Source organism: Hypanus sabinus, chromosome 1, assembly GCF_030144855.1.
Source record: "Hypanus sabinus isolate sHypSab1 chromosome 1, sHypSab1.hap1, whole genome shotgun sequence".
Lineage (NCBI taxonomy): Eukaryota > Metazoa > Chordata > Chondrichthyes > Myliobatiformes > Dasyatidae > Hypanus > Hypanus sabinus.
Genome location: NC_082706.1, coordinates 100,506,316 through 100,533,441, shown reverse-complemented (window position 1 = coordinate 100,533,441; position 27,126 = coordinate 100,506,316). Strand labels below are relative to the sequence as shown.

The 27,126-nt window shown below is 38.7% G+C and overlaps 1 protein-coding gene across 2 annotated transcripts in view; it reads left to right on the top strand.

Moving 5' to 3' along the window:
- LOC132395800 (zinc finger protein 407-like) overlaps positions 1-27,126 on the top strand; it is a 469,731-nt gene that overhangs the window by 304,243 nt on the left and 138,362 nt on the right. For both annotated transcript variants that reach the window (XM_059972857.1, XM_059972868.1), the window contains exons 6-7: positions 15,313-15,396; positions 20,349-20,469. In XM_059972857.1, the coding sequence (XP_059828840.1) occupies positions 15,313-15,396; positions 20,349-20,469 (205 nt within the window). The remainder of the gene's footprint in view (positions 1-15,312; positions 15,397-20,348; positions 20,470-27,126) is intronic.

Genomic DNA, 27,126 nt, shown 5'->3' with positions numbered 1-27,126 from the left:
TTTAGGAATACCTCAAAGCCTCGCAAAATGTGCAGAGAAGATCCACTGGAGTAAGACCAGGGTTAAGAGACTAATGTAGGATCTTTGCTCTGGAAGCTAGGAATCAATTATCAACCCCTGAGGAGATTGCATTATCTGTGATTTCTCAGTAACTCTATGAAGGGTTGCTGAAGGAGAAATCAACAGTTGAGAGCTGAGGTTGATGGGGAATGTAAACATGTGTTCAAAGTTATAAGAGGCCTTGAAGAGATAGATTGGTCTTATCTGAATAGCGGTACCACTGACTGTGCAGTATTCCTTCTGTGTGGTCATAGAGCCGTACAGCATAGAAACAGGCCCTTCAGCTCACTGATTCCTTACTAACTATAAAGCAACCACTTACATTATCCCATCCTTATCCTCCACCCATCATCTCACCTCACATTCTACAACTCATCTACAATTTACAGTGGCTATGGGTTGTTCTAGGGTCTCATGGAAAAAGTGCACTTTCCACACAGACAGCTCGGTGGCATTTGGAGTCACGGGGAGGCAGCTTACTGGGCGCTGTACAACCTGGATGTAGATGAGATAAAAGCGACAACTACAGGTGAATCGGGAGGGACCAGCATTCAGTAGTATAGAGTTGTAGCTCTCATAAATGGAAGATTGCAACTTGTGGAGAGTAGTCCACTGGCTGGAATCTGAAGCAACAAGAAAGATGCTGGAGGAGCTCAGGATGAGCAGTATTTTTGAAGAGAATTACATAGTAGGTATTTTGAATTGTGACCCTTCATCTGAAGAGATGTATTGGAAGTAAATGGGGTGACCATAGAAAAATCTGCACAAGGTTCTAGGAAGGATAATGCACAATAGTCTCATAGAACTATGGTTAGGGCGGTTTCTGCATTGCAGCACCTTGGAAACCTGGAAGTAGAAACTTCAGCATGTAATTTCAGATTGTAATAGCTAAAATTTGCAAATCATATTTCTTACCTACTCTGGTCAATCAAATCAAATCAAGCTTAATAAACTATGCATAGATAAATTTGAATGAGACAGCATTCCTCTGGGGCCATGGTGCACAACATGCATTCAAAATAACGCAAGAGAAAGTAAAAACATAACGTTAGGCAAGAAACCACAAGTATAGCCAAGCAAGTTGATGGTACAGCTCCCGGCAATCCAGCCTTGTCATTCCACCAATCAAACAGGGAGGGCAGCACTGATAGGAGAGGCCAGCTCCTAACCGAGCACAGACTCCACACTACATCGCTTCCTGCATCATCTCACATGGACTGCAGCAGCAGACAAGCCCATGCATGGCTTGTGGCCTAGTCTTTGCTACAACCGAGGTTCCCCTGCTGCCTCATCGCTTGTCTCGCCACCAAACAAGAGAAACATGCCTGTGGTGTCTTACATTATCAATGTCCAACAAGGTCTTGTGATTGCCAGAGAAACATCCAAGTCAGTCACTCACGGTCACTCTGCATGTTACTTTTGTGCACTAACTCCAATGTCTTCGAGTAGCAGGCAGCAACATGGTTGTCACCCAGGTCAAATTAGTCTAAAGTCAGACTGCGGTCCCTTTTGTTATGTATTTTACCCTTATGGGTTGCTGTCACACTTCCCTGTATGTTATGTACTGAATGTAATGTGAGATGGTGTATTTGTTCCTCACCTCTCTGTCTCTTGTATGTGTTGATCATGTCCACCCGGCTTCTCAGTACCTTGAACATTATAGTCAGGGAGAGTTTAAACTAGTTGCCAGGGGGTTGGGAACCAGGGCGATAGCACAGAGGATGGGACAATTATGGTAAAGGTAGATGCAGCTTATTGAGAGACTAAGAAAGGATAGGCAGTGGACAGGGCAGAATTGCAGTCAGGTAGATGGGTTGAGATGTGTGTATTTTAATGCAAAAGGTCAATGATTTACTGACATGATCACCCTTTGAATTCAATTTTTGGTCCACATGTGGGTATTCCTTCCACGGCTGCTTTTCGAGTGCAACATTGGGCTCTGTTGCTATCTGTACAGCAGTATGATATAAAGTGCATGAGGTCTGAAAAAGGATCTAGTGCTTTCCCGGCGTTTATGACAAATAAATTCTTCTCAGGCTTCTAGCTGGTTACAAGTATCAATTATAACCGCAGTTTTGATGTGGCAAAGATGGTGGAGTTTGTCATCGAAACGTCAGTTATAATCGATACCTGTACATGGCTGGAAGCCCGAGAAGAGTTTATTCATACACGAGGTCTGGTCACCATTCGAATACTGATAGATTATCCAGACTTCTGTTAGCTGTTACATAGCCAGAGCCATTCTCAAAAGAGATCTTTTGCTTCAAGGAAATACCCACACTGATAACTGAGGTACAAGTCTGGAAGCACACACGTACTGACACTGTTCTATCTAAAGTTTATCTAAAGCAGTGTACATGAGTGGAAAGGAGGGTCAACCATAGAATTAAAACCTTACCAGGCTCGATGGAAGGAACTCACAGTCCAAGCAAGATGTTTACAATGGGGCTACCGCGTTCTCATTTCTCCACCATTAAGAACATAAATGCTTGATGAGCTACATGCTGGACACTGGCATAGTGCGCATGAAAGAAATCACACACAGCTACTTCTGGTGGCGAGGATATAACCATTGAAGAGAAGACCAAAGCAGGTCCACATTGTCTGAGTGAGAAACATTCTTCAGCTTACTCTTTTGCATCCATGGGAATAGCCTTAAGAACAATGGCAGAGGTTTCACATAGATTTTACAGGATCTGTAGAAGCCATGTGTTCTTGGTCATAATGGTTGCAAATGGCCAAAGGTTGCCAGCATGAAGAGCACTACATCTGAAATGGGCATTGAGGAGTATCATTCCATCTGGCTGTTCTGCACTTCTTCAACAGCTTGTTAATGACAGTGGCCCACAACTCCTGTCTGGAGAGTTCAAGGCATTTATGGAAACCGATTCAGCAAATCCAGTCAGCACCATTTCATCCAGCCACTAATGACTTTGCTGAATGATTCATACAAACAATGAAACAAGCTCTCAGTACTTCAGTAGGAAGTGGATCCCTCAAACAGCATCTTCACACTTTCTTGCTGGCATAGGAACACACCTCGTGCCACCACCAAAATGGTTCCAGCCACTGCACTGATGAAAAGACAGCTGCAGATCTGCTTTGACCTACTTCGACCCCTAAACACAAAACAGATTGTGCTAAATGAACAGACACCCCAAAAAGAAAAATATGCCAAAATGAAGTACAGAAGTTCCACAGCAGGAGTGCGAGTACTTGCTTGAATTGCATCTCTGAAGCAAAATGGATACCTGCGGAAGTGTGGCACAAACTAGTCCTGTGTCATACACAGTGGAAACTAGTTACCACAACATCTGGAGAAGGCATGTTGATCATTTGTTGCCCACTTCTGAGGCAACTGAAAACCAAAACAAGCTTACCAATCCAGATCCAATTGTAGATATGAGTCAGGATTCTGAGAAGACTACAGAACCCCTATTATGATCAAATGACAAAGCTAGTGCTTCCCTTTCTGAGGTGGCCTATACTGACAATGCAGTACCCAAGTCAAGATCTATACACACACCACCAAGAGATAAAATTACTTTGGTGTCCTCCATAGGTAGTTGGTAACTTCACAGAATCAGGTGGCCTCCAGATACATTGACCATTTTCAGGTTTAGTGACCATCCCTCAGCAGATGGGGCAGAATAATCCCCTGGGTTATTTTTGGGATTAGAGGCAGTCCACTCTCTTTCCCTAGTTCAGAAAAAGATAAATTTGTTGTTGGTTAAATTTAATGATTACTCTATTGAATTTAATAGTTCAGCAGCTGGTCTGCATATAGCAAAGGGGCAAAACCTTTAAAATAAGGGTGGAAGGATATATTATGTATTTATGTATATCTTGACCATTATGGGTTGCTGTCAAGCTTCCCTGTGTATTACGTGCTGAACATAGTGTGAGGGCATTCTGGGTAGATGACTCACAAGCAAAACAAGCAGCAGTTTGTTTGTTCCACACTTCTCCATCTCTCGTGTGTGTTATTCATGGCCACCCGGCTTCCCAGTACCACAAACATAACACACTTGGTTTATTATTTAGAGCAAACCAGAGACCTCATCAACCTTTTATATTAAGAACAGTGAAAGCCTGGAGTTCTTAGCGTAACTATGTCACAAACAGACTGGAGTCTCTGTGTTTTTCTGGAATGTTCTATTTTAAACCATATCCCTCCCAGCAGAGAGCTTCCCATGTAACAAATGAACCAGATGCCTTCAGCATCCAAACAATCTATGCAGGTGCTACACTGCTAGAGATACCAACTTTTCAGAAGAGATGTTAAATAAAATCCATCATAATTTGAACCATTTCTTTTAAACCTTCACCTTAACTTTCTGCTCTCAAGCAATCTTTTTCTCTGATCTCACTTTTCAGTGACATTGTCATTCCAACAAATCTCCTCTGCTTTCCTTCCATGCTTGGCAGTTCTTTACACTCTACTGATCCCAGAATTGGGAACTATCCTTCCTTTGACCTGAAGATCATCTGTTCCAACTAACAGTATCTGTGCAGGAACGCACCTCAGGCTGCAGACCTGTCTAACTTATTTGAAGAAGGGAAGTACATGCACTTAATAAATATTGCAAGTAGATTATCAATTAATATAAAACAATACTGCCAACTTAATGCATTGCCATTTACATGCAGTTACATTGGCATCTCGCATCATGACTTATTACACAGTCTGAGATAAACTATTGGAAAGAAATTCCCCATTCTGTGAACACATTGAAAGCATTGTGCTTGAGACTTGCTTAAAATTGTCCATGGTTTTCTCATGCTGGAATCTGGAGCCACCAGTTGCTTTGAAATAAAGACACTGACTTGTTTTACAAGCTACGTTTGAAAGAATATGCCCATTATCAAAAAAGAAATCAGTCCAACTTTAGCAACTCATGATGGGACTGTTTATGGAACTGTCCTTTGTTGTTTGCATTATAATGGTCTGGAAAGAAACATGCTTGATTTAAGTGCTTGACTAGACTTCCAAGGAATGAAAGCTTTTAACCTGGAGTTTGAAAATTCCAGCCATTTTGCAAGCTCTGAAAGTAATCCTTGCACTAAATAGAGATTTAAACTCTTTGATCTGCCAAGTGTTTCAAGGAAATGCACATTCCTTCAGGTGAAAAACAACAGCTTCCAAGATGACTTACAGCTGCCCTCTCCAGTCAAAATACCCATTTACCCATCTCCAATCTTTTTCTTAACTTCCACTTTAATTGTTATTTCTTGTACCGCTATCCTGAAGATTAATTTTCAGCTTCAAGAAATCCTTGGCCAGTCCTGAAGAGTTGAAAGTTCTAACCTATGTTTATTTTAAGCGTCATCATGTGACCTTTAGGGTATATAAGTTTATGCATTTTGTTTTTCATTTTTCAGATATAAGGATGACAAAGCTGTTGGTGTTTGCCATTACTCTCAGACACCCTTAACACTGAATTGCGTTCCTCAGAGGTGGAGCACAATGTAAATCAGCGCTATGCGGGGTCATTATAACATTACATAAATGGAACACTGTGCCTGATTTTACAAAATTCAAACCCAAGATGAATGATACTTTATTTTATGTATACACAGTAATTTGTGGAGTAACAAACATGCAAATAGACCTAACCTATACCTCAGTGGAGCAGCAACACATCGCAGCAGCAGCGGAGGGAAGCGGGTGATGGTTGCATTTTAGAGGAGAGACCAAAGTTACAGGCCCTCCTCTAACTTTGGCTTCTTCTCCAAGTTGATGTTGAGATTTGACTGCCTTTTCTTAAGCTTCCTGCAGCAGTTCCCAGTAGCAGAAAATCATGTCGAGAACACCTCTTTGCCTTTTTTGCTTTGCTCCTGGTCAAGGTTCATTATCAATGAACTAGTCCATGATTTGTGTGATCGTGATGATGTTAGTGCCGAGGAGTTTTGTGGTGAAGTTTCTTGCTGGTGTTTCCTCTTCTTCATACATGTCTTCAGATTCACCCAGGATGCGTTGCTCTGCCAATTCTCAAAGCTCTTCAATATTAGGCTCTCAGAATGAGAATGCAGTAACTCTTCAACATCGCCATCATTAACATCCTCATGCCATATCACTTGCAGTTTCACTTGTTAATACTTTTCCTAGACATCTTAGATAGACTACCCTCACTGGACATTGCAGGCCATTTTCCAGACATTATGGGTGAAAAAAAGGAGTAAATTGACGAGGGAGTAAAAATGTTTACACATGTGGCAGAGCATGAACTAATACATGATTGGCTGTGAGTGGCTCAGAGTGTATGTGAAGTGCTGTCGGTGGCTGATTGAATGTTTACTGTAATGGCGGCCACACTTGTGAAGTTTTAAATGTTGTTTAGAAAGAAGTTTTGTCATTTAAAAAAAAATCAATAAAGAATTGAATAACTGTGTTGCAACGAATCAGTGCTTTGCGGGGTAGTGTTATGAGGAGTCTGAGTGTATTGCACCAAAAAAAAAACAATTGTAGGATTCCTTCTGTGCCTTTTACAACACAGAAATCTCAAAGTTGCTGTACACGGGAAGCATCTTTTACAGCCTTCTCTAAAGGACTTGGGAGAAATCCACTGAACGTACAAACTAGTTTTACTCGTACCTTAAATGTTGCAGAGTACTATAATGGACATACTAAATCATAATTACTGTACAGAAAACTTGCCATTAAAAATTACAATGTATTTATGATATTTGAATTTCTATGTTAATAATGCATTTCACATTTTTCTAAAGTATTTAGTTAAGTTTAAAATTATGGCCATTTTTTCCTTCCGGATTTGTAGTCTGCAACAATTCTTTAATGTGGTTTGCTGTTCAGTGTAATTGATGGAATGATGCTAGTTTGACACTTCCCTGGAAGTGATAACATAAAACAACAATTTGTTTTCCATGACGCTGCCAGCCTTAAGGATTACTAGATCTTTGTGTAGTTTTTGTGGTTGTGGTGAGCATATTTGCTTCAAAGGTAACAATAAAATCAGGTCAGCATGTCATCTTAATGTGCAGGGAACATTTTTGAATACATAGGTATACTTGCTACATATGACTCAATTGCAGTATCTCTCATTCACCTCTATGAGCACACTGGCCCTCACATCAGCAACACCTCGACTTTAAGTTCTGAGACTTAGAGCAAAAGAACATGGATGCTGGCCTGCTGGCTCAGCTGTCCATGTTGAGCAAGGTGTCCACCCAGCTCGTCCCAACTTCTTGCGTTCAGCCATTATCCCTCTGGGTCCTACTCCTCCATCTGCATATTTATGTGCTTCATAAATTATACTATTGTAACTGTCTTAACCACTTCTTCTGGCAGCCTATTTCATATACATTTTGCCCTCTGATAAATAAGTGCCTTTCAGGCTCATCTTAAATCTTTCCTCTCTCACCCTGAACCCTCCTGGTTTTGGACAGCCCTACTCAGGAGGTAAGACAGCTACTATCAAGTTTATCTATGCTTCTCAAAATTTGAAGCACTTCTATAAAGTCACCCCTCATTCTCCTATGTTCCAAGGAATAAAAACCTAACCTGGCCATCTTCTCCCTATAACATGGGCTCATAAAATCACCCCGCACTCTTTCCTATATCAGGATGACCAAAACTGTACACAGTATTCCAAGTGCGGTTAATGCTTTCAAATCCCTGCAAACTCTAGCTTCAACTGCTCTGAGATAACCACACTTGTTCTGCTTGTTGCTGAATTTAACTGCTCCACCATTAACAACCATGATTTCAGCTGTATAGTCAATAATAAAAATGGAAAATGTTCTTTAAATATGCACAGCAATGTACATTATATTAAGTGCTTGCCATAACTTCCCAAGCAGTGCAAGTAATCACAGGACAACACAGAGCAAATAATCAAGCAGGAAAACATTCAAGCAATGTCCTGGTTCGTGGTATGTTGAGTTGAAGCTCACTGGCTGAAATCATTGTTTCTAATTGGAATACTTTGTATTCAGTTTAAAGTTTATCAGACTTCTAACTCATGCCCACCACCTGTGGAAGGCAGATGTTCACACATTTTACATTTATCACAGTGCTCCAACACTGGACTCCACTTGAGGGAATGGTTTAGGGGCAGTCTCGCTAAAGTTATTGGGGATCACCTCTCTGCTTTTACATTGGGGAAATGATTAAGAGACCCCATAGTTTTAAAACCCCTTCATTGAAATGAGAACTTAGTTTATAATCACTGACTTAGATGATGTGAAATTTGTTTATTTTTCAGTAGCGGTGCAGTGTAAAGACATTTTTATAAATTACAAAATAAATAGTGCAAAACAGAAAGAAATGACAAGGTCCATGTTAGGTAGGTTAAGTTTTTATTTTAATTTTACTTTTGTTTATTGTTAAGTATTTCTAGGTGCTTTATGTTTTGTTTATTATTTTCATTTTTAAAGTTTTAAATAATTTAGATGTTATTTTAAAATTTTAATAGATTTTTGATGTTTCTGACTATCAGACACATTAAAAACTTAACATTTTTGTGTAGCTTGACAGATGACTAAACAGAGTTTCAGCTTTGTTTGCTGTCGGGTAGTTCCAGTGCAGGAGCCAGGTGACCATCACAACCTTGCCACCTCACTGGAGGCTTCAAAGTACCAGCAAGAATGACTGTCCACCTGGGGCTCATGCAGGGGTATCAGCTATGTTCAGTCCTTTCTAACTCAATTTTAATTGGGGAATAGTAATAGAGTATGTGACATGTATTTTGTAGCAAGAGCTAGAATTTCACAGTTCTTGAATGGTGAATGTGCTTATAGCAGAAGTAATGTGAGTTTCCTTGGCTTTGTGTCTGGGAAGCTAAAACCTCCTTAGCCTCATTGAAAAGGGTGTTGACGATTTCAGATCTCAAGAATGCCCTCTGAGATCACTTACATCGAACACCAGATGAAAAGCCTGTGGAGATGTAATTTATCGTCAGTGTTTCCTTTTAAAGAATAATTGTGGAGACTCGGTCCAATCAATATTATGGATTCTCGTTGTTAGATTTTGTAGTCTGCGCCATAATGACAGATGAGGGACAGTGTCTATTTCCTAATAGAAAATAAAGGATTTGTTTCCACGTCACTGTACATTTTAATTCAAAATTAGAAAATGTTTGAGAGGAAAATGCTTATAGTCTGTGTTACATTAACATAAAAGCATTCCATAAGAAAGCACTTATTTTAATCCAATTTTAACTCTTAAAAATAGTCACTACAGTTATTACACGACTCCTGATTCCTCAGTAGACTAAGGATTTAAAACATCACATGGGATTTGCAGGTGAGCTGGTACAGTTTGACCACTTTTGAACTGTGACTTCCAGAGAAATCATACTAGTTCCCAGGAAGAGCATAGAGAGCTGCCTCAATGACTATAATCCTGTGGCACTCACATCTACGGTGATGAAGTGCTTTGTGAGGTTGGCCATGGCTAGAGTCAACTCCTGCCGAAGCCAGGACCTGGACTCACTGCACTTTGCCTATCACTGCAATAGTTCTACAGTGGATGCAATCTCATTAACTCTCCAGTTGGCAATACCTCAGGCTTCTGTTTATTGATTACAGCTGAGTGTTCGACGCAACCACACCCTCAGTTCTAATCAACAAGCTTCAAAACCTGGGCCTCTGTACCTCCCTTTGCAGCTGGATCGTTGGCTTCCTCACTGGAAGACCGCAGTCCGTATGGAGCAGAAATAACATCTCCTCACTGTCAAGCAACACTGGCACACCACAAGGATCCATACTAAGCCCACTGCTCTACTCTCTCTACCCACTGTGTGGGTAGGCATGCACAAACAGCATCTATAAATTAGCTGATGGCACAGCTATAGTTCTAGATGGCGCTGAGAAGACAAACAGGAAGGAGATAGATCATCTGGCTGATTGATGTCTCAACAACCTTGCACTCAACATCAGTAAGACCAAGGAATTGATTGTGGACCTCAGGAAGGATAAGTTGAGGGATCAGACATGGGAAGAGTAAACGGTTTCAAGTTCCCGGATGTCAACATCTCTGAGGACCTACCCTGGGCCCAACGTACTGATGCAATTCCAAAGAAGGCACGTCAGCGTCTATATTTCATTAGGAGTTTGAGGAGGATTGGTATAACACCAAAGACACTTGTAAATTTCTACAGATAAGTGGAGAACATTTTAACTGATTGCATCACCATCTGTTATGGAGGGACCACTGTACAGGATCAGAAAAAGCTGCAAAGAATTGCAAACTCTGCCAATTTCATTATGGGCACTAGCACCCAGAACGTCTTCAAAACATGATGCTTCAAAAAGGTAGTTTCTATCATTAAGTACCCCCATTACCCAGGACGGACATGACCTCTTCTCATTGCTACCATCAGGAAGGAGCTACAGGAGCCTGAAGACACACACTCAACATTTTAAGAACAGCTTATTCCTCTGTACCATCTGATTTCTGAATGGATAATGAACCCATGAATCAATACCTCAGTATTTTTCCCTCTCTTTCTACACTAATTATTTAATTTATTTTTATATATATACTTATTGTAATTTATAGCTTTTATTATTATGTATTACAACGTACGCTGTCACAAAACAACAGATCTCACAACATAGGCCAGTGATATTGAACTTGATTCTGATTCTGTTTCTGAAAATTTGGTGATTGTTAAGGAATTAGTTTCCTCTCCTTGTCTCCAGAGTGAAGAAAGTGAAAGAGTAGTTTGGTCAATAGTCCTTTCACCACAGGATGCACGAAGAGCTGCAATAAGTGCCGATCAAGCAGGCCATATTTTTATAAGAGTGATGTAACCTTTGGCATTCCACTTAAGACAAGTTATTTATGGTCAATAACATTGAAACCCTGTTCAAGTTTATTCTTTGAATAATATTGAATGATGTTAGTCTGGAAACAAGTCTGAATAGCTGAAATGATTAATAGTAAGATGCATTAAAACCTAAAATCAGCTTCCAAGTCAAAGAGAGAAGTATGTCTAAATTATTTATTAAACTTGCGTTACAGAATTGTTTAAATAGTCCAATAGAGTTTTGTTCTATGAGCAGATCAGGAAAACAGACAATGAAACTGGACTGTTGCTGACGATTATTTCCCTCAGTACAGTCCAGCCTTTGTCATTTGTGTTGGTGAAATTGTACTGTTATGATCCCAGCCCCCTCCTTTGTGAGAATCGCAGGAGCACCCGTTGGGGGGGGGGGGGGGCGGTCAGTAGACCCAGGAAGTGAGAGAGAGAGAGAGAGAGAGAGAAACGTGCCAAATTCCACGTCCCACCCGGGATACAGAATAAGACGACAGCGACTATTGTCTCATGGAGACCACGTGAAAAGCCCTCAGGCAAGGTGGGCTGGTTGAGAGAGAGATTGCATCATCCCAACCTGATTGACACCTGCGACCCCGTGAGGAAGTATAAAGGAGAGTCTCAGGGGGACAGCCCCCTCAGACACACCAAGAAGACACGAGAGAGTGATCCCGCAGCAGCGGGAAGCCATTCTGAAGGAAGCCACGTGCGTTAGATTCCGGGATTGGAATTTGTGGCTGGGATCACAGAAAACCACTTTTAACTAACATTGGGGAGAGGAAACCAACGCTCCCCCGATTTCACGGAAGCTTCATCAAGACTCGGCAAGTTCTTTCTCTTCTCCCCCAATCTCTCTCTCTCGGTCGCCCCCACGTGAAACCCAGCGATTTTCAAAGGGCTGAGGCCTGCAGACTTTCTGAGTGACTTTTATATTTCCAACGGACAACCTATTAACCCCTAGACAACAGCAGAGCTCACTTAATGATGAGTATTACTATACCCGCGCTTTAGATTGAGTGTTGACGATGTGCACTATCTGAATGTATGTATTAACCCTACTTTTGTGTCCCTTTATAAATAAAAACGTTTGAAAATAGTGACATCAGACTTCAACGGACCTCTCTATCTTTGCTGGTAAGTTCTCCAGTTACGGGATTCGTAACAGTACCAAGTGTGGTCAACGACCAATGAGTTGAAATGAAAATAATCTCTCAATATTTTTTATCCAGTAAATTAATTTAAATAGCAAATAATAGACACCCAGGAATTATTCTTAGTAATATTAATCAAAGGGTTTGCATCATTCCCATAAATTATGGTGTTCTGAAGCCTGAAATTAGTTTACTCCCTGATAATCACTTCCATTTACTTATTATTTTTTATCATTTATCTGGGAAGGCTGAGAAAGAATTTATTTTCACTCATTTTGTGGGTGATGGATTTGGTATTCAATGATAATGGCGTAGGAATTCCATGTGTTAATAATTGCATGATTAACAATTATATATAATGACTTGAGTGAAGGAAAACAGAGCCAATGTTTTAGGTTGAAGCCCCTTTGTCAAAACTTGGAAGGAAACAAATAAAAACTTGTTAAACTTTGGGAATGGTGAGGGAATGGAATGTCCCTGATAGGTGAAACTGCAATGACCATGGTAAACAAAGTCATCTGGTCAATAAGTCGATGGGAGCAAATCAAGAGCAACAGTGTGGATTTGCAAAATACAAAGCCAGACTACATGTCTGGCAGGTCAAAGTGGACATGTCCCCCGCTCCTTCAGAACAAGGAAAAGATGGGATAAAGAAACAAACTGATCACATATTATAGATGGTTGACGGATAAAGACAGAAAATTAACCCATCTGAAGTTGTAGAATCCGATATATTAAGCCCAAAAGACTGCAACATGCCTTCAAGTTACTAAAACAAGCTCAAATAACAACAACTTCTGATGTAGTCATTGTAGAACTACAAACTTTTTTTTAGGACTTACAGGAGGAACTAAATGATTAAATAGCATAGAAAATGATCCGCATTTACAAAAGGCAATAGTCAAATGCCCTAAGCACTTCACAAAGTTCAAATAGTTCAAAGTACATATATATGTCACCATATAAACCTGAGATTCGTTTTCCTGTGGGCATACTCAGCAAATCTATAGAATAGTAACTATAACAGGAGCAATGAAAGATCAGCCAGAGTTCAAACCAACAAACTGTGCAAATGCAAATATAATTAAATAGCAATAAATAACCGAGAACATGAAATAAAGAGTCCTTAAAAGTGAGATTATTGCTTGTGGGAACATTTCAGTGATGGGGCAAGTGTGTGTCATTATCCCATTTTATTCAAGATCCTGATGGTTGAGAGGTAGTAACTGTTCTTGAACCTGGTGGTGCGAGTCCTGAGGGTCTTGTACCTCGTCTCCGGTGGCAGCAGTGCGAAGAGCATGACTAGAGTGATGGGGGATCTCTACTGATGCAAGCTGCTTTCCTACGACAGTGTTTTATGTAGATGTACTCAATGGTTGGGAGGGTTTTACCTGTGATGTACTGGGCCGAATGCACTAAATTTTGTAGGATGTCCCATTCAAATGCATTGGTGTTTCCATACCAGGCTGTGATACAGCCAGTCAATAGAAGTTTGTCAGTGTTTTAGATCTCATGCTGAATCTCTGCAGACTCCTAAGGACTGGTCCTCTGAAATAGAATTTAAAGCTACTACCCTCTCCACCTCTGATGAGGACGGCTCGTGGACCTCTGTTTTCCCTCTCATGAAGTCTAATTAGTTCCTTGGTCTTGTTGACAGGAGCTTGTTCAGATCAAACATGGTGCAGAATTACAGAAGAGGATGTTAGGGCAGGTGGTTTAAGGGATTCATTATAAAGAATTTTTTTAAAGCAAGGAAGGTGGAAAGTTGTGAAGAAGGATTCTGTTGCTTAAATCTGGGATAATTGACGCTATAGCTGGTAATGGAGGAATAATGGAAATCAGGAATCAACGTGGTCCCAGAACTGGAGGAATTCAGAGATATCAGCTGATATATGCTGTTGAGAGGATGGGGGTTGGGGGGGGGGTGATATTGGGTATGATGTGAGATAGGGAATATGCTTTGCAAACATGTGCATGCTCTTGCTGGATTGAGAACTGTAATATGACAGTGAGTGCAGACTTATTGGAAAGACTTGTTAACTTACTGCATTTTTATATGTGTTTGCCTATCTAAATCTTGACTTTTGTTTGCAATCATTTTCTGCTTGCGTTACAGAATTTTGCAAACAGAAATAGACCAACGCTGTGTTGCTGGGAGATAATATTGCATCAAGTTCAATGAATACAACAACATAAAAATAACATTTTTAATTTAAATTATTCTCAGAAATATAAAAGAATTTTCTTGTTTTAATCTTACTGGAGCTGAAACATTTTTGCAAGAAATGCGCATAAATGGCACATTCTTTTCAACTCCCCCACTTTGAAAAGTAAAGTGCTGATTAGTAGGCTCTTTCAGAAATTGACTGAAGTCTTGTAGCTATTGTGTTTTATTCAGGGATTCTGTCAATCATTGTTTTAAGCATTGGAAATGAAGCAATTTTATTTTCAGATTAATTCACACCATTTGCCTAAAAAAACTTGAATTGTTCTCCTTTCGCTGGTTTGATGATTTCGAGAATTTTTAAGGTTTGAAAACTATCCAAGGTATAGTTTAGAAGGATTCTTTTCCATTATGTTTGAAATGAACTTAATGTCATTAGTGTGTTATATAAAAAAACAAATATTGGAGAACTGCAAGAGTTCCAAATGCTGTATCTGTTACATGCTCCTATTACGAACAGAAGACAATTCGATTTATAGATCAATGAATAATATTGATAAGTGCTTTTGATATGCAGTCTGTTGTTGCATCATGTTATTAATGCATTAAAGGGACAACACTCATTCCAATTTCAGATTGTGACTTCACAAAAGTTAACTCCTTTTGTTTTGACCTACTGAGTTATATCTGTGTGCCTAGTTAAGCTAAAGCATTGTTCCAGTGAGGTTGTGCGTCCAATAGCTGGTGCTTAAGGAACCTTTTAGTGACTTCCAGCTGCCATTGTAAATGGGCAAATCAACATTGAGTGACTGGGTCTGTGGGAATTAAGGGGTAAAGAGGCAGGATGCACATAAAAATTGTTCAAGTGCATAAAGCAGCCCCATCTGGAAGACATCTAGCTGAAATGAAGTTGTACAAAACCATTCCATTGATATTAAAGCTAATTTTTATGGGTCTGACAAGTATGTAATTATGTTCAGTGGTGCTTTTCAGATTTTATCTCAGTCAATAAACTGCAGTGGTAATTTCATTCCCATTTGACATATTTACATGGAAACATTTGATTGGAGGAATTAGCAACCCTGAGAGTCTTGATAGATATGTTTTAATGATCTGTGACCTCCACGCTCTTCTTATCTGTTTATTATTGCAACAGGGGAGAAGTCATTTCTGTGTGACCTCTGCAGATTTGCTGGTGGAACTCGCCATGCCCTCACCAAACACCGACGACAGCACACAGGTCAGTTCAAGTCATCCACTTCTTTAGGCTAATACTTATCGAAAAAATGTAAAATTATAATTGTGACCTACCCTGGAAGAAAAAAAGTGTTTTCTGCACAGTCAAACTGCTAATTGCTTCAGTGCAAAGTTATTGGCATAATAAATGATTTGTGGTAGATACACTATGCGCATGATTTATATGTAAAGAGAAAATAGCTGATAGGAAAATCCTCCTATTAAATCTAGAGTAATGTATTAATACTGAAATTTTTCTGTAGCAGCCTGTGACAGGAGCGTGGGTAATCCTGTAATACACTTAATGGAGGTGTAACCCATTTATAGACCTAGATTTTAGTACACAAACCAACTCTTTAGCGATTTTCATATCCTCGTTAAATGATACTCTGCAGGAACACAAACCCTGTCGCTTGGGCACTGTAACATAAAGCAAGTATTGGAGTATTTTCCTGTGCACTACCCTAATTATGGTATTCCTGGGAAAAGTTATAGGACACCTTACTTCAGGTGTAGCTCATTTTTTTTTGTCTTTGTGCAGGTATGGAATCCCACTTAGTTTTCGCATCTCCCTTAATTATACACTGACTACAGTCTAGCTAAAGGAAAGGAAGTATTTCATTTATCTCAAAGTGCAAATTCAATTTTATTATCAAAGTAAATTTATTATCAAAGTATATATACGTCACCATATAGTCAAGTCAAGTCAACTTTTATTGTCATTTCAACCATAACTGCTGGTACAGTGCATAGTAAAAATGAGACAACATTTTTCAGGACCATGGTGTTACATGACACAGTACAAAAACCCAGACTGAACTACAAAATTAAAAAAAAACCACAGAGAAAGCTACACTAGACTACAGACCTACACTGGACTGCATAAAGTGCACAAAAACAGTGCAGGCATTACAATAAATAATAAACAGGACAGTAGGGCAACCCTGTACAAGTAGTACAAGTTGTACAACCCTGCGATTCATTTTCTTGAGGAAATATTCAAATCCAAGAAACATGATAAACTCAGTGAAAGACTGTAACCAGGACAAACAACTACTGTGCAAAAGACAACAAATTGTGCAAATACAAAAGAAAAAAAAAGATATAATAATTAATAAATAAGCAATAAATATCAAGAATATGAGATGAAGAGTCCTTGAATGTGAGTCCATAGATTTTGGGAACAGTTTAGTGATGGGGTGAGTGAAGTTACCCCACTGGTTCAAAACCTGATGGTCGAAGAGTAGTAACTTCCTGAAACTGGTGGTGTAGGTCCTAGGGTTCCTGTATCTTCTTCCTGATTTAAATAGTGAGAAGAGAGTATGTCCTGGGTGGTGGGGGTCCTTGATCGCTGCTACTTTCCTGCTACAGCACTCTGTGTAGATGTGCTCAGTGGGGGGGGGGGGGGGGGGGGCTTTACCTGAGATGGACTGGGCATATACACTACTTTTTGCAGGATTTTCCATTCAAGGGCATTGGTGTTTCCATACTAGGCTGTGATGCAACATGTCGATATATTCTCCATCACACATCTATGGGAAGTTTGTCAAAGTTTTTGTTGACATGCTGAATCTTCGCAAACTTCAAAGCAAGTAGTGTCTCTGCTGTGCTTTCTTATATCCTTAAATATATCATTAGATATATTGGTGGATGTAATTGTAGAAGATGCTGGGGAAATGGCACAAATGAGGAGGTCAGTACTGGGGCATATCAGCCATGATAACATTGAATAGTGGGATAGGCTTGTGGGGCCGAGTGGTCTACTCCTGCTCCTGTGTCCCAGGAGTTGGGTTGTACCTGCTCATCTTTTCAGCTACATAGAAACACCTAATGCTGTTCAGTTTGTAACATTGTGAAACTGTGTCCGGTTCTTCAATGACACAGTATAATTTCCTGTGATACGTGGTACAAGATTCAAGATTCATTTATTATCAAAGAATGTATAAATTGTACAACCTTGAGATTTGCTTGCTCTCAGTTAGCCACAAAGCAAGAAACCCAAAAGAACCCAATTTTAAAAAAAATAGAATAAAAATGAAAAATAAAAGGCCAACACTTGATGCGCAAGAGAAAGAAAAAAATAATAAAAATCATGCAAGCAATTGAAGCGAACAACATTCCAAACCAAAACTGAGTCCTCAGATCTGAACCCCGGAGTAGTCCCAAAGCCTGGCTTATCAGTTCATCATATTAGCAAGCACGGGTTTTAGTTTGTATCTTTGTGCAGTCTGTGGCTGCTGGGTTAATGTAAATTCTGCATTTCTTCAGCACATCATCTGTTCTGCCAAACACCAGTTATTGGAGCTTCACAGCATGGAAACAGGCCAACTCATTTGTGCTGACCAGGGTACCTATTTATGCCAGTCCTATTGGCCCATGTTCAGATATCAAAGTAAATTTATTATCAAAGTATTTAGTAATATTCAAGGCCTTTCACAGGTTCCAGTCATCACAAAGCATTTTATAGGCAGAGTAGCACTGTTATATTGGAGAGACCACAGTGTGAAATTAGTTCACAGGAGGCTCCTGCTCATCATTTGGCTAGGAGGTGAATGTTCACCCAACCCAAGACATCAAATATTTACCTCAGCCCTGGCATTTATTTCATCTCTGCCTCAGTCCAGTATCTTAACCAAAAGATTTCACTCTCATCCTTGAAGTGGTTGCTCGATGCTGCACTCAAGTGTCAGTTTGGATTTCACGTCCCTGGACTAGAATATATTTTGCTGGCCATATCAAACCTTAACAGATCTTGGTCTAAGTGGTGTAGCAAACGGAGTGCATGGATGAAATGAACATAATAATTCTCATGACTTGTTCCATTATCCCCCTCCCCCTCTAATTGAGTCACCTCCATCCCCCATGATGCCAGTGATCCAGGAATACCTGCCTCACCAACTAAAGTCCAGTGTGCAGTTGACAAATACAGCAATCATTTTTTTAAAAACTGTAATCTGAAGGAAAAATCCTGCAGATGTTAGAAATACAAAAATTAAACAGAGGTTATCTGAAATACTCAGTAGGTTAGACAGCTTCACTGGATAGTGAAACGGAAATCTCTTCTCATAAAAGCTTAATGACCTGAAACATTGTCTGAAGTTGTTTATTCACAGATAATGCTTGACAAGTTGAGTATTTCCAGTATCCTCTCTTGATTTAAAAAAAACTGATTTTTGAAAAATATCTTTTCAACAACTTTGCTTAACAGTTTTTAATAAGAGCTGAGAGGTTAGGGTGCTTGGCTTGAGGTAAAAATCATCCAATTAGACACCGAATTGGACCATTAGCACTTGGTTGGTTTTGCACAGGTGGGGCATTACATTGATGTATGTTATGACTAGTGTGGAGTTAGAACAGTGGGAGACCTTAGGTCAGGTAATACAACCTCCTGGATTACATCCAGTCAGAGCCGCTGGTCCACAGCCTGAAAGTAATGGATTGAAGTTCTCAGCAGAGTGACGGTGAAGTAGGCTGTAACCCAGTTGCTCTTGCATAAGCAGTTTGCCATCCATCCAGTGTGGTTTCAGCACACATAGCTAAATAATCCAGCTTCTTGTAAAACAAGGGCAAAAAGATCGCTAAGCGTGAATCCAAACTAGTTTCAGTTCGCAGAATCAATGTATCACTCACAATGACCAGTTTCAAGGTTTTGGCCTGAATTAGTATTCACTGCACAAGGAGGTTAAAAAAGTAATTTCCCAGTTTTTCATACTACAGTTATACAGGGACATGGAGAGACCATAGCTGGAATATTGTGCAGTTTTTGCTTCCTTATCTAAAGTATACAGTTAAAATAGTAAAAATATTTACTCAAATAGTTTCTGAGATGATTGGTTTGCTGTATGAATAGGGATTGTCAATTAATCTTGTCACCTCTAGGGTTTGAATAAATGAAAACTGATCTCATTGATGCTTACAATGTTCAAACAGGTTGGATACAGGGAGAAATTATAAGGGTTACAGCATCAGAATTAAAAATGAGTAGACATTTCTTTATTCAAGACTGCAGAGGCACAATCACTAATATTCTAATGGACTTTGATAGATTTCTCTATGTTAGGGGATCAAGGCTTAGCAGGTAGTGCTGTGGTAAAAGATACCCAGGTTCTTCATGAATGGCACAGCAAAACTGATACAGTGGAAAACCTGTCTTGCATATTCTCCATACAGATCAATTAATTTACAGTATAGACACAGTACAGTGCAGATAGACAAGAAGGTGCAAGATTACCAGGTGGATTATGAGGTCAAGAGTCATCTAATTGTGCCAGGGAAACATTCAATAGTCTTATGACAGCAGGAAAGAAGCTGTTTTGCAGACTAAAAGGGCTAGATTTCCTACTCTTGCTTCTACTTAACTGATACCTATATGTCTGGATTTTCTATGTTTTTGGCTCTCTTAAGACATCATATTATTTAGAGTCGATTAGAAAATGCATATTGTGATGCTCAAGGCATCAAATTTATGTCAAAGAAGCTGGTTTGTCTCTTTCCTCCCCGTTCACTGTTTCTCTATTATGAAGTCTGCAAAGACAAACCACCAAATGAAAACTAGCCACCTATTAAACTCTTCAGTATCTTGATATCCTTTATAAAGGTAGCTCTGCCTTTCATTGAAATCTGTTCATTTAAAAATGCTAAACATTATTATGTTCACGACTGAAAAGGTTAATCCAGTCGTGACCATTTAATTGAGAGCTGGTACATTATTATGGTGAAAGATGCAAAAATATGCAATCTGTGACTTTTAAAACATTACACCTTATAATATAAGTATCAGACTTTTCAGATTGTGAACATTTACAAAAATAAAGTATATACAATTGCTCTTCAACTCGGTCATTGGGCAAATGCTTCAGAAATTAAATCTTTTGTTATAAAGTTTTTTTTAATCCTTACTCTCTAATAATTATAGGAGTCTGTCATGGAAAAAAATAATGAGGCTTTCTTTTGTAGGTGAAAAGCCATTCAAATGTGACCAATGCAACTTCGCTTCCACAACACAATCCCATCTGACCCGACATAAACGTGTCCACACAGGAGAGAAACCTTATAAGTGTCCTTGGTGTGATTACAGGTAACAGTTCATTAGATGCCATTTGATGTGAAAAAGATTAAAGGTGATGAGAAAAGGTTTATTCAAATTAAAAATACATTGCCATTTAAGTACATAACCAGCATCAGTAATTACATATCTAATTAGGAATTAAATTCCTCAAAGATTGCATTTTTTAAGGGTGTTTGGCAATCCAGATCATGTCTTGTTTAATTTCATTATTTGCATGCGGCAGAAATTTCAGGATACATTTTTTTAATTGCTTGTCAAAATCAGATGTTTAATTGTGGAAGGATAACAAGAGAAATGTCTTTCTTAAATACAGGAGTGGTTACACTTAATTTGAGAAAGTTGTTTGTTACTTGATATATTTGCTCCAAACTGATCAAATGGATACTTTTAGTAAACAAACAATTAAATTAAAACTCTGTTAAGTTTTACTCAATACTGTCTGAAGATTAGCAAACTGTTAATCTGTTGCTACTTGATCTATTTTCCATTTCTAAATTTCTGCATTAATTTCAGATCTCAAATGTTCTCACTGCATCTCTCTTTTTCAATTTATATGTTTCTATCTCCATTTTAATAATGTCCATTGCCATTTGAGAAGCATGCTTCAATTAAAGCAGAAGTTAAGATTTACTGCAATGTATTTAATGTGCAACTGCTAACTATTTTTGAAAATATGGTACATTGTTTTGAGAATGTTGATAACACTTCTGATCCCAATTTGACTCAGTTAACCAGAGAAGTACAGAGAATTCTCCTTGAATGAGACAAAGGACTTTACTGGTGTGTTTCAAAAGTAATTTTGATAGAGCAGAAGTGGAGAAAATTATTTTGCTAAGTTGGCCTAAGAGCATTGCAAAGGGGAGTTGAAGGGTTTGTTGCACTTTGGAATGTGTTGACTAAGGGAGATGAATGCAGATATATTTTTTAAAAGGAATTAGATTTAAAAACTTGAGGGAAAGATTAAGGGAAAAAAGTTGTGGAATTGTGTGGAAAGAGCAAGGAGAATGCAATTAATTTGATATCTCCAGTGAAGGAAGAGCAACATTGAGTGATGCACTGAATGATTTTCTTTGTTCATTTTTCTCCTTGTGTTATGATTTTATTTCTCCAAATGAGAGAGAATGGGTACTTCGGTTTCAGCTGAAGAATGTTAGCATTGTTATCTTGACTTTAAAAAGCTGGCAGAGGTGTTTATAATGAGTCAGTGAAATAAAATTTCAACTCAACCATGTTGCCCATTATTATGGGTAGTATATTTTGAGTGTGAGTAAAAAAGAAACGTGTTCTTTTAAAGTGCGTTGTCAAGGGGCAACCTTTGGGGACATAGAGCATAGCTTTGGTTAGAAATGGGGAAACGTGCTTTAAATGATGGAAATTTAAGGCTGCGGATATTTTGTATCAGGAAAAAGAAAAAAAGTAACATTTTTAGGGTAAATGTTTTATCGAACTGGATATTGAAGATGAAGCAAGCCTTCAGAATCAGGTTTAATATCACTGGCATATGTTGTGAAATTTGTTATCTTTATGGCAGCAGTATAATGAAATACATGATAAATATTGATAAAAATATGAATTACATTAAGTATATGTATGTCTATTAAATAATTATATTAAAATAAATAGTGCAAAAAAAAACAAATAAAAAAGGTGGTGAGGTAGTGCTCATGGGTCCATTTAGAAATTGCATGGCAGAAGGGAAGAAGATGTTCCTGAATCGCTGAGTGTGTGCCTTCAGGCTTCTGTACCTCCTACCTGATGGTAACAGTGTGAAAAGGGTATGTGGGTGGTGGGGATCCTTGATGGATGCCGCCTTCCTAAGCCTCTGCTCCTTGAAGATATCCTGGATACTACACAGGCTAGTACCTGTGATGGAGCTGACAAATTTTACAAGTTTCTGCAAGTTACTGTATTTCGATCCTGTGCAGTAGCACCCACCCACCCCCTCACCACCCCCCCCCAACTATATTAGACCCTCAGAATGCTCTTCACCGTACATTTGTAGAAGTTTTCAGGTGTTTTAGTTGACAAACCAAATCTTTTCAAACTCTGAACAAAATATAACCACTGTCTTCCTTATTTATAGCTGCATTAATATGTTGTGTCTAGGTTAGGTCCTCACAGATATTTATATCCAGGAACCTGAAATTGCTCACTCTCTCCACTTCTGATTCCTCTGTGAGGATTATTTTGTATTCCCTCGTCTTACCCTTTTTGCAGGCCTTTTCTGGCATATCTTCAATGGAACTAATCTACACACAAATGAAAGGATTTGATTCTCTTTAAAAATTTCATTGATTCCAAAGTGGTTCCAAGTTTCAATTGCGTCATTGAAAGGCAGCAAATGAAATCTTACTATTTCAGAAAGGATGGAGAGAGAAAATGTTAGCTTGCCACCAGTTGTAGGAAAAATTCTGGAATCTATTACTAATATTCCCAATAGGATATTAAACAAGTAATAGTGGGTTGAGTGGAATCAACATGGATTTATGAAAGGAAAGTAGTGCTTGATAAATCTGTTATTTTTTGGAGGTTGTAATCAGAGAAGAAATAAGAGAAATCAATGTATTTTATGTAGTTGGCTTTTTGAAAGTCTTTTATAAAGTGTTGCATAAGTCATTATTAAATACAGTGCAAGCACCATGAGATTGGAAGTGCGGAATAAGATGTGGTTATTGCAGAGAAAATGGGATTGAAGTGGTCATTTCCAGATTGCGAGGCTGAGACTAGAGAGATGGCATTGGCCTTGTCACTAGGCTCAAGCTGATCTTGTCTGTATCAATGACTTAGTTAAGGCTACCAAACATAATATAATCCCAGATTGTTTGTGATACACAGCTTGGTTTGGTAGAAAAAAAACAAAAAAATGACGGGGGATTAAAAGGTGTTAGAAATTAAAAATACAGACAATGCAGGCTGAAGATATTCAGCAACTGGGTAAAAGAAAAGGCAGAGTAATGTATTTTTGGTATTGTAATTTTTGGTCTTATAACATATCAAGTCAGGACGTCAGAACGGCCAATTTTACTGTGGCCTTTACTGCTAGAGGATTTGAGGACCAGAGCAGACTGGTCCTGTTGCAACTCTGTAGGGCCCTGGTGTGACCACATCTGGAACATGATGTGCTGATCTGGACTCCCTACCTAAGGAAGGATATACAGGTCATTGAGTGACTGCAATGAAGGATCGTCAGATTGATTCCAACAGTTGGGGCTTGTCATCTGAGGACTGATTAAGCAGACAGCAGTTTTAAACTTAGATGAATGATAGGTGACCTTGATAACATGTTCTGTCAAGGCTTACTGGGCTAGATTTGGAGATGGTGATTCCTTTTCCAGGGCATCTTATTGGTAGAAGTCAGATTCTAAAAGAAGAAGATGACGATTTAGGACAGAGTTGAGAAGAACTATTTCACAGGAGGCAGTTAATCACTAACGTTTTCTACACCAGTGACTGTGTTATTGAATATGCATATTAATGGCTGAGATTTTTGGTCAATAGAATAGTCAAGGATTATGTGGCCAAGCAAGAAAGTGGATCTAATAACAAGATAAGAACAACTTTGATCTTTCTGAATGGCAGAGCAGGTGCTTTGAGCCATGTGACCTTCTCCTGTGTTTGTTTCTACTGCTGAAAATGTTTGGGAAAGGGAAGCACAGGTAGTTTATAATGGGATTTGAGCAAGGAAGATGTATAAGAGGCTTAAAGAGGTGAAATTATTGGATCAAAAAGAAGGATAATCTCTGCAAACGGTGAAGTGCCCTTAAAAGAAAGAGCAAGAGGCTGAATCAATATAATTGTGAAGGGCTTGCACAAGTAAAGGTAAAGGAAATGTGGATTCCACACACTTTAGAGCTGCCTAGTGTGCACTGGATAGTAGCCCCACTAGAGGGCTCGTATAACTATGTAAGTCAGTAAGGACCATTGTCCAGTACCTTCTGTTCTCTTTTGTCAGAGACAGCCCTTAAAGTTACCTTCTCCAAACTAATAAACCTTATAGTCGTTCCATTGTCCCCTTCTTGGCCTCATTGTGTATCAGAGAGAAATTCATCCAAATCCTGCTGTCTGAATTATCAATGCAACCAAGTCCTTTTCACATACCCTTCATTTTCAATAGTCTACATCATTTCATGTGCCCCATTGTATATGATTTAAAATAGAGGAATAGAGCAATCCACAGCGATACTGGCCCTTTGGTCCATGGTGACCATAGTGCCTATCTATCTAACTAGACTGCATTTCCTACATCTAGTTCATATTTCTCTAAGTCCTGTCCTGCATATACCTATCCGAGTGCTTCTTAAATGATGCTCCCCTAGTAGGTCATTCCATGTACTCACTACCCTCTGTGTCAAAAAGTAATCCCTCAAGTCCCCTTTAAATATTTCCCCCTCACCCAAAATCTATGACCCCTATTTTTGGACTCCCCTGGGGACTCCCCCTCACCCTAATTCTGTGCCCCTCATTTTATAAACTTCTAAAAGGCTACCCTTTATTGTCCTGCGCTCCAAACAGTAATGACTTAGCCTGGCCAACCTCTTCCTGTAACTCAGGCTCTCTAGTCCTGGAAACATTCTCATAAATCTTTTCTGCGTCCTTTCCAGTATAACCACGTCTTGCCTATAACAGGATGAGCAAAACTATGGACCAAAAGTGGAAGGTCTTTAGAAATCTTGACTTCGGCAACAGAGGCCCTAAATGTGTCTACCTCCTTTACTCCTCCTTCCTTTGAAGCTGCTACTTAAAATCCATCTCTTTCATGAAGGGTTTTGGTCTTATATCAAATCGCTTGAGTTATTAATGTCAAGTTACCTGGGAGGCAACATGGAGTTTTTGCTTTGTAATAAATGTGTTATAGGTACAGCTAGTGTCAGTGTTTTGCTTTTCTTCCAGTCTTTAGTTCTCTCTGCATGTCATATCAAAAACAATGATGTCTGTATTTTTCCCAAATACCCTTGGATCTGCTCAACATTTCTACGGCTGTCTGATTTTAGTCACATATGTACCTGTAAATACAGTGAATTCCGGTTAATCAGTGAAGCCGCTTATTTGGCTGAGAAAATAGCCTGGATTTCCTTCGTTTATTTTGGGACAGTCTGCCACTTAATTTGGCCAGGAGCCAATTGCCCAAGTTTCTAACTAGTGTCAATCGCATGCACTCGTGTGGCTGCTAAACACTACACCATGCTTAGAGCAAACAATTTTTAAATTGAGTCAGTAACGTGTGTTTGTGTTCAAAAAGGAGTGATTTTTTTTTGTCACTGTTGAGAATGAAACAGTGAAAATCTAAGGAACTGTTTTGGTACTGCGGTTTCAAGTTTTCAGCATTGGAGATGCGAGAAATGGCCAGAGGTGAAAATGAAACAATGTCACTACTTCAACATGTTAGGAACCATGAGGAATTTGAAGCCTTCAACAATCATCTTGAATGTTTAAATGAAAATGAAGATTTGGAGGATGCAGTCGTCGAATGTCCTGTATGAAGGCAGTCCATTATCTGCACTAGGTGTCTGCATTAATGTGTTTATAGTCTATCAAAAGAACACGCAGCATAACTGTGGGTGAATTGTTCTGCCGTTAACTGTTAGGACTACAGTTTTAAAGAACTGTAGTAATATTGTTAGTATTCTAATTTATTCTGTAACTCATTTAAATACATAATTTGTTATTCAGTTAATGATAGCTTGTCTATTATTATATATGCTTTTAACTATTTCCATGAAATTTCTTTATGTGGGGTAGCTGCTTAATTGGGCCAAAATGTACTGGTCCCAATGTGTCCTAGTTAGCCGGATCCTACTGAACGTAAAAGCTCAAAATGAACTCACTGAGTCTTAAAACTTTTGTGGGGATGGAAAATCAAAATATTTCCATAGGTCAGCAAAGATTAATATAAACATCATTTCTTCATCATGGTCAAAAATTACTGACATATTCACAAATTATATGTAATTGAAAACAGACTAACTAAAAATTGAAATATGAATGTATAAGGCATTCATATTATACTTTTACATATCCTTTTCTAGCATAAAATGATTTCAATTCTAATTTAATGAATTCAGATGTACTGATTGACTTCTGAAATTGACTTCACAAAGCTATTGACTTAAATTTATTTTAGCTGCACAAAGTATATTGTCTGTGAATATTTATTTCAGTTACATAGAGAGATTTAGTAACAGCTTCAGACTGAAACCCTGGTCATTAAAGTGTATTTTGTGTGTGACCATGTGAATGTTGCAAATTGAATGTAAAATGAGAATAGTTATTGGACATTTAAGAAGGAACTTGTTACATGCTTTTTGGAGCTCATTTTTTTCACCATAATCTTTATTCTTGAATTGTAAAACCTTGAGGGAGAACTTTGTTTTGCAGCTGTATCAATTTGTAGTATAGTATTTCAGCAGAACATTTTACAAAATGTGTGGCCATTCGCCTTGTGTATAAATTTTTACTTGCAGTTCATTGTAAGGCACACTGTGCAACCTGCAGTTTCGAAATCACAATCACGTTTAATATCACTGACTTATGTTGTGAAATTTGTTTTGTGGCAGCTGTACAGTGTAATACATAATATTTTAAAATATATATAAGTTTCAGCAAGTTAAAAAAATTAATTTAATAAGTAGCGTGAAAAGAGAACAAAAATATTGAGGGTGAAATACA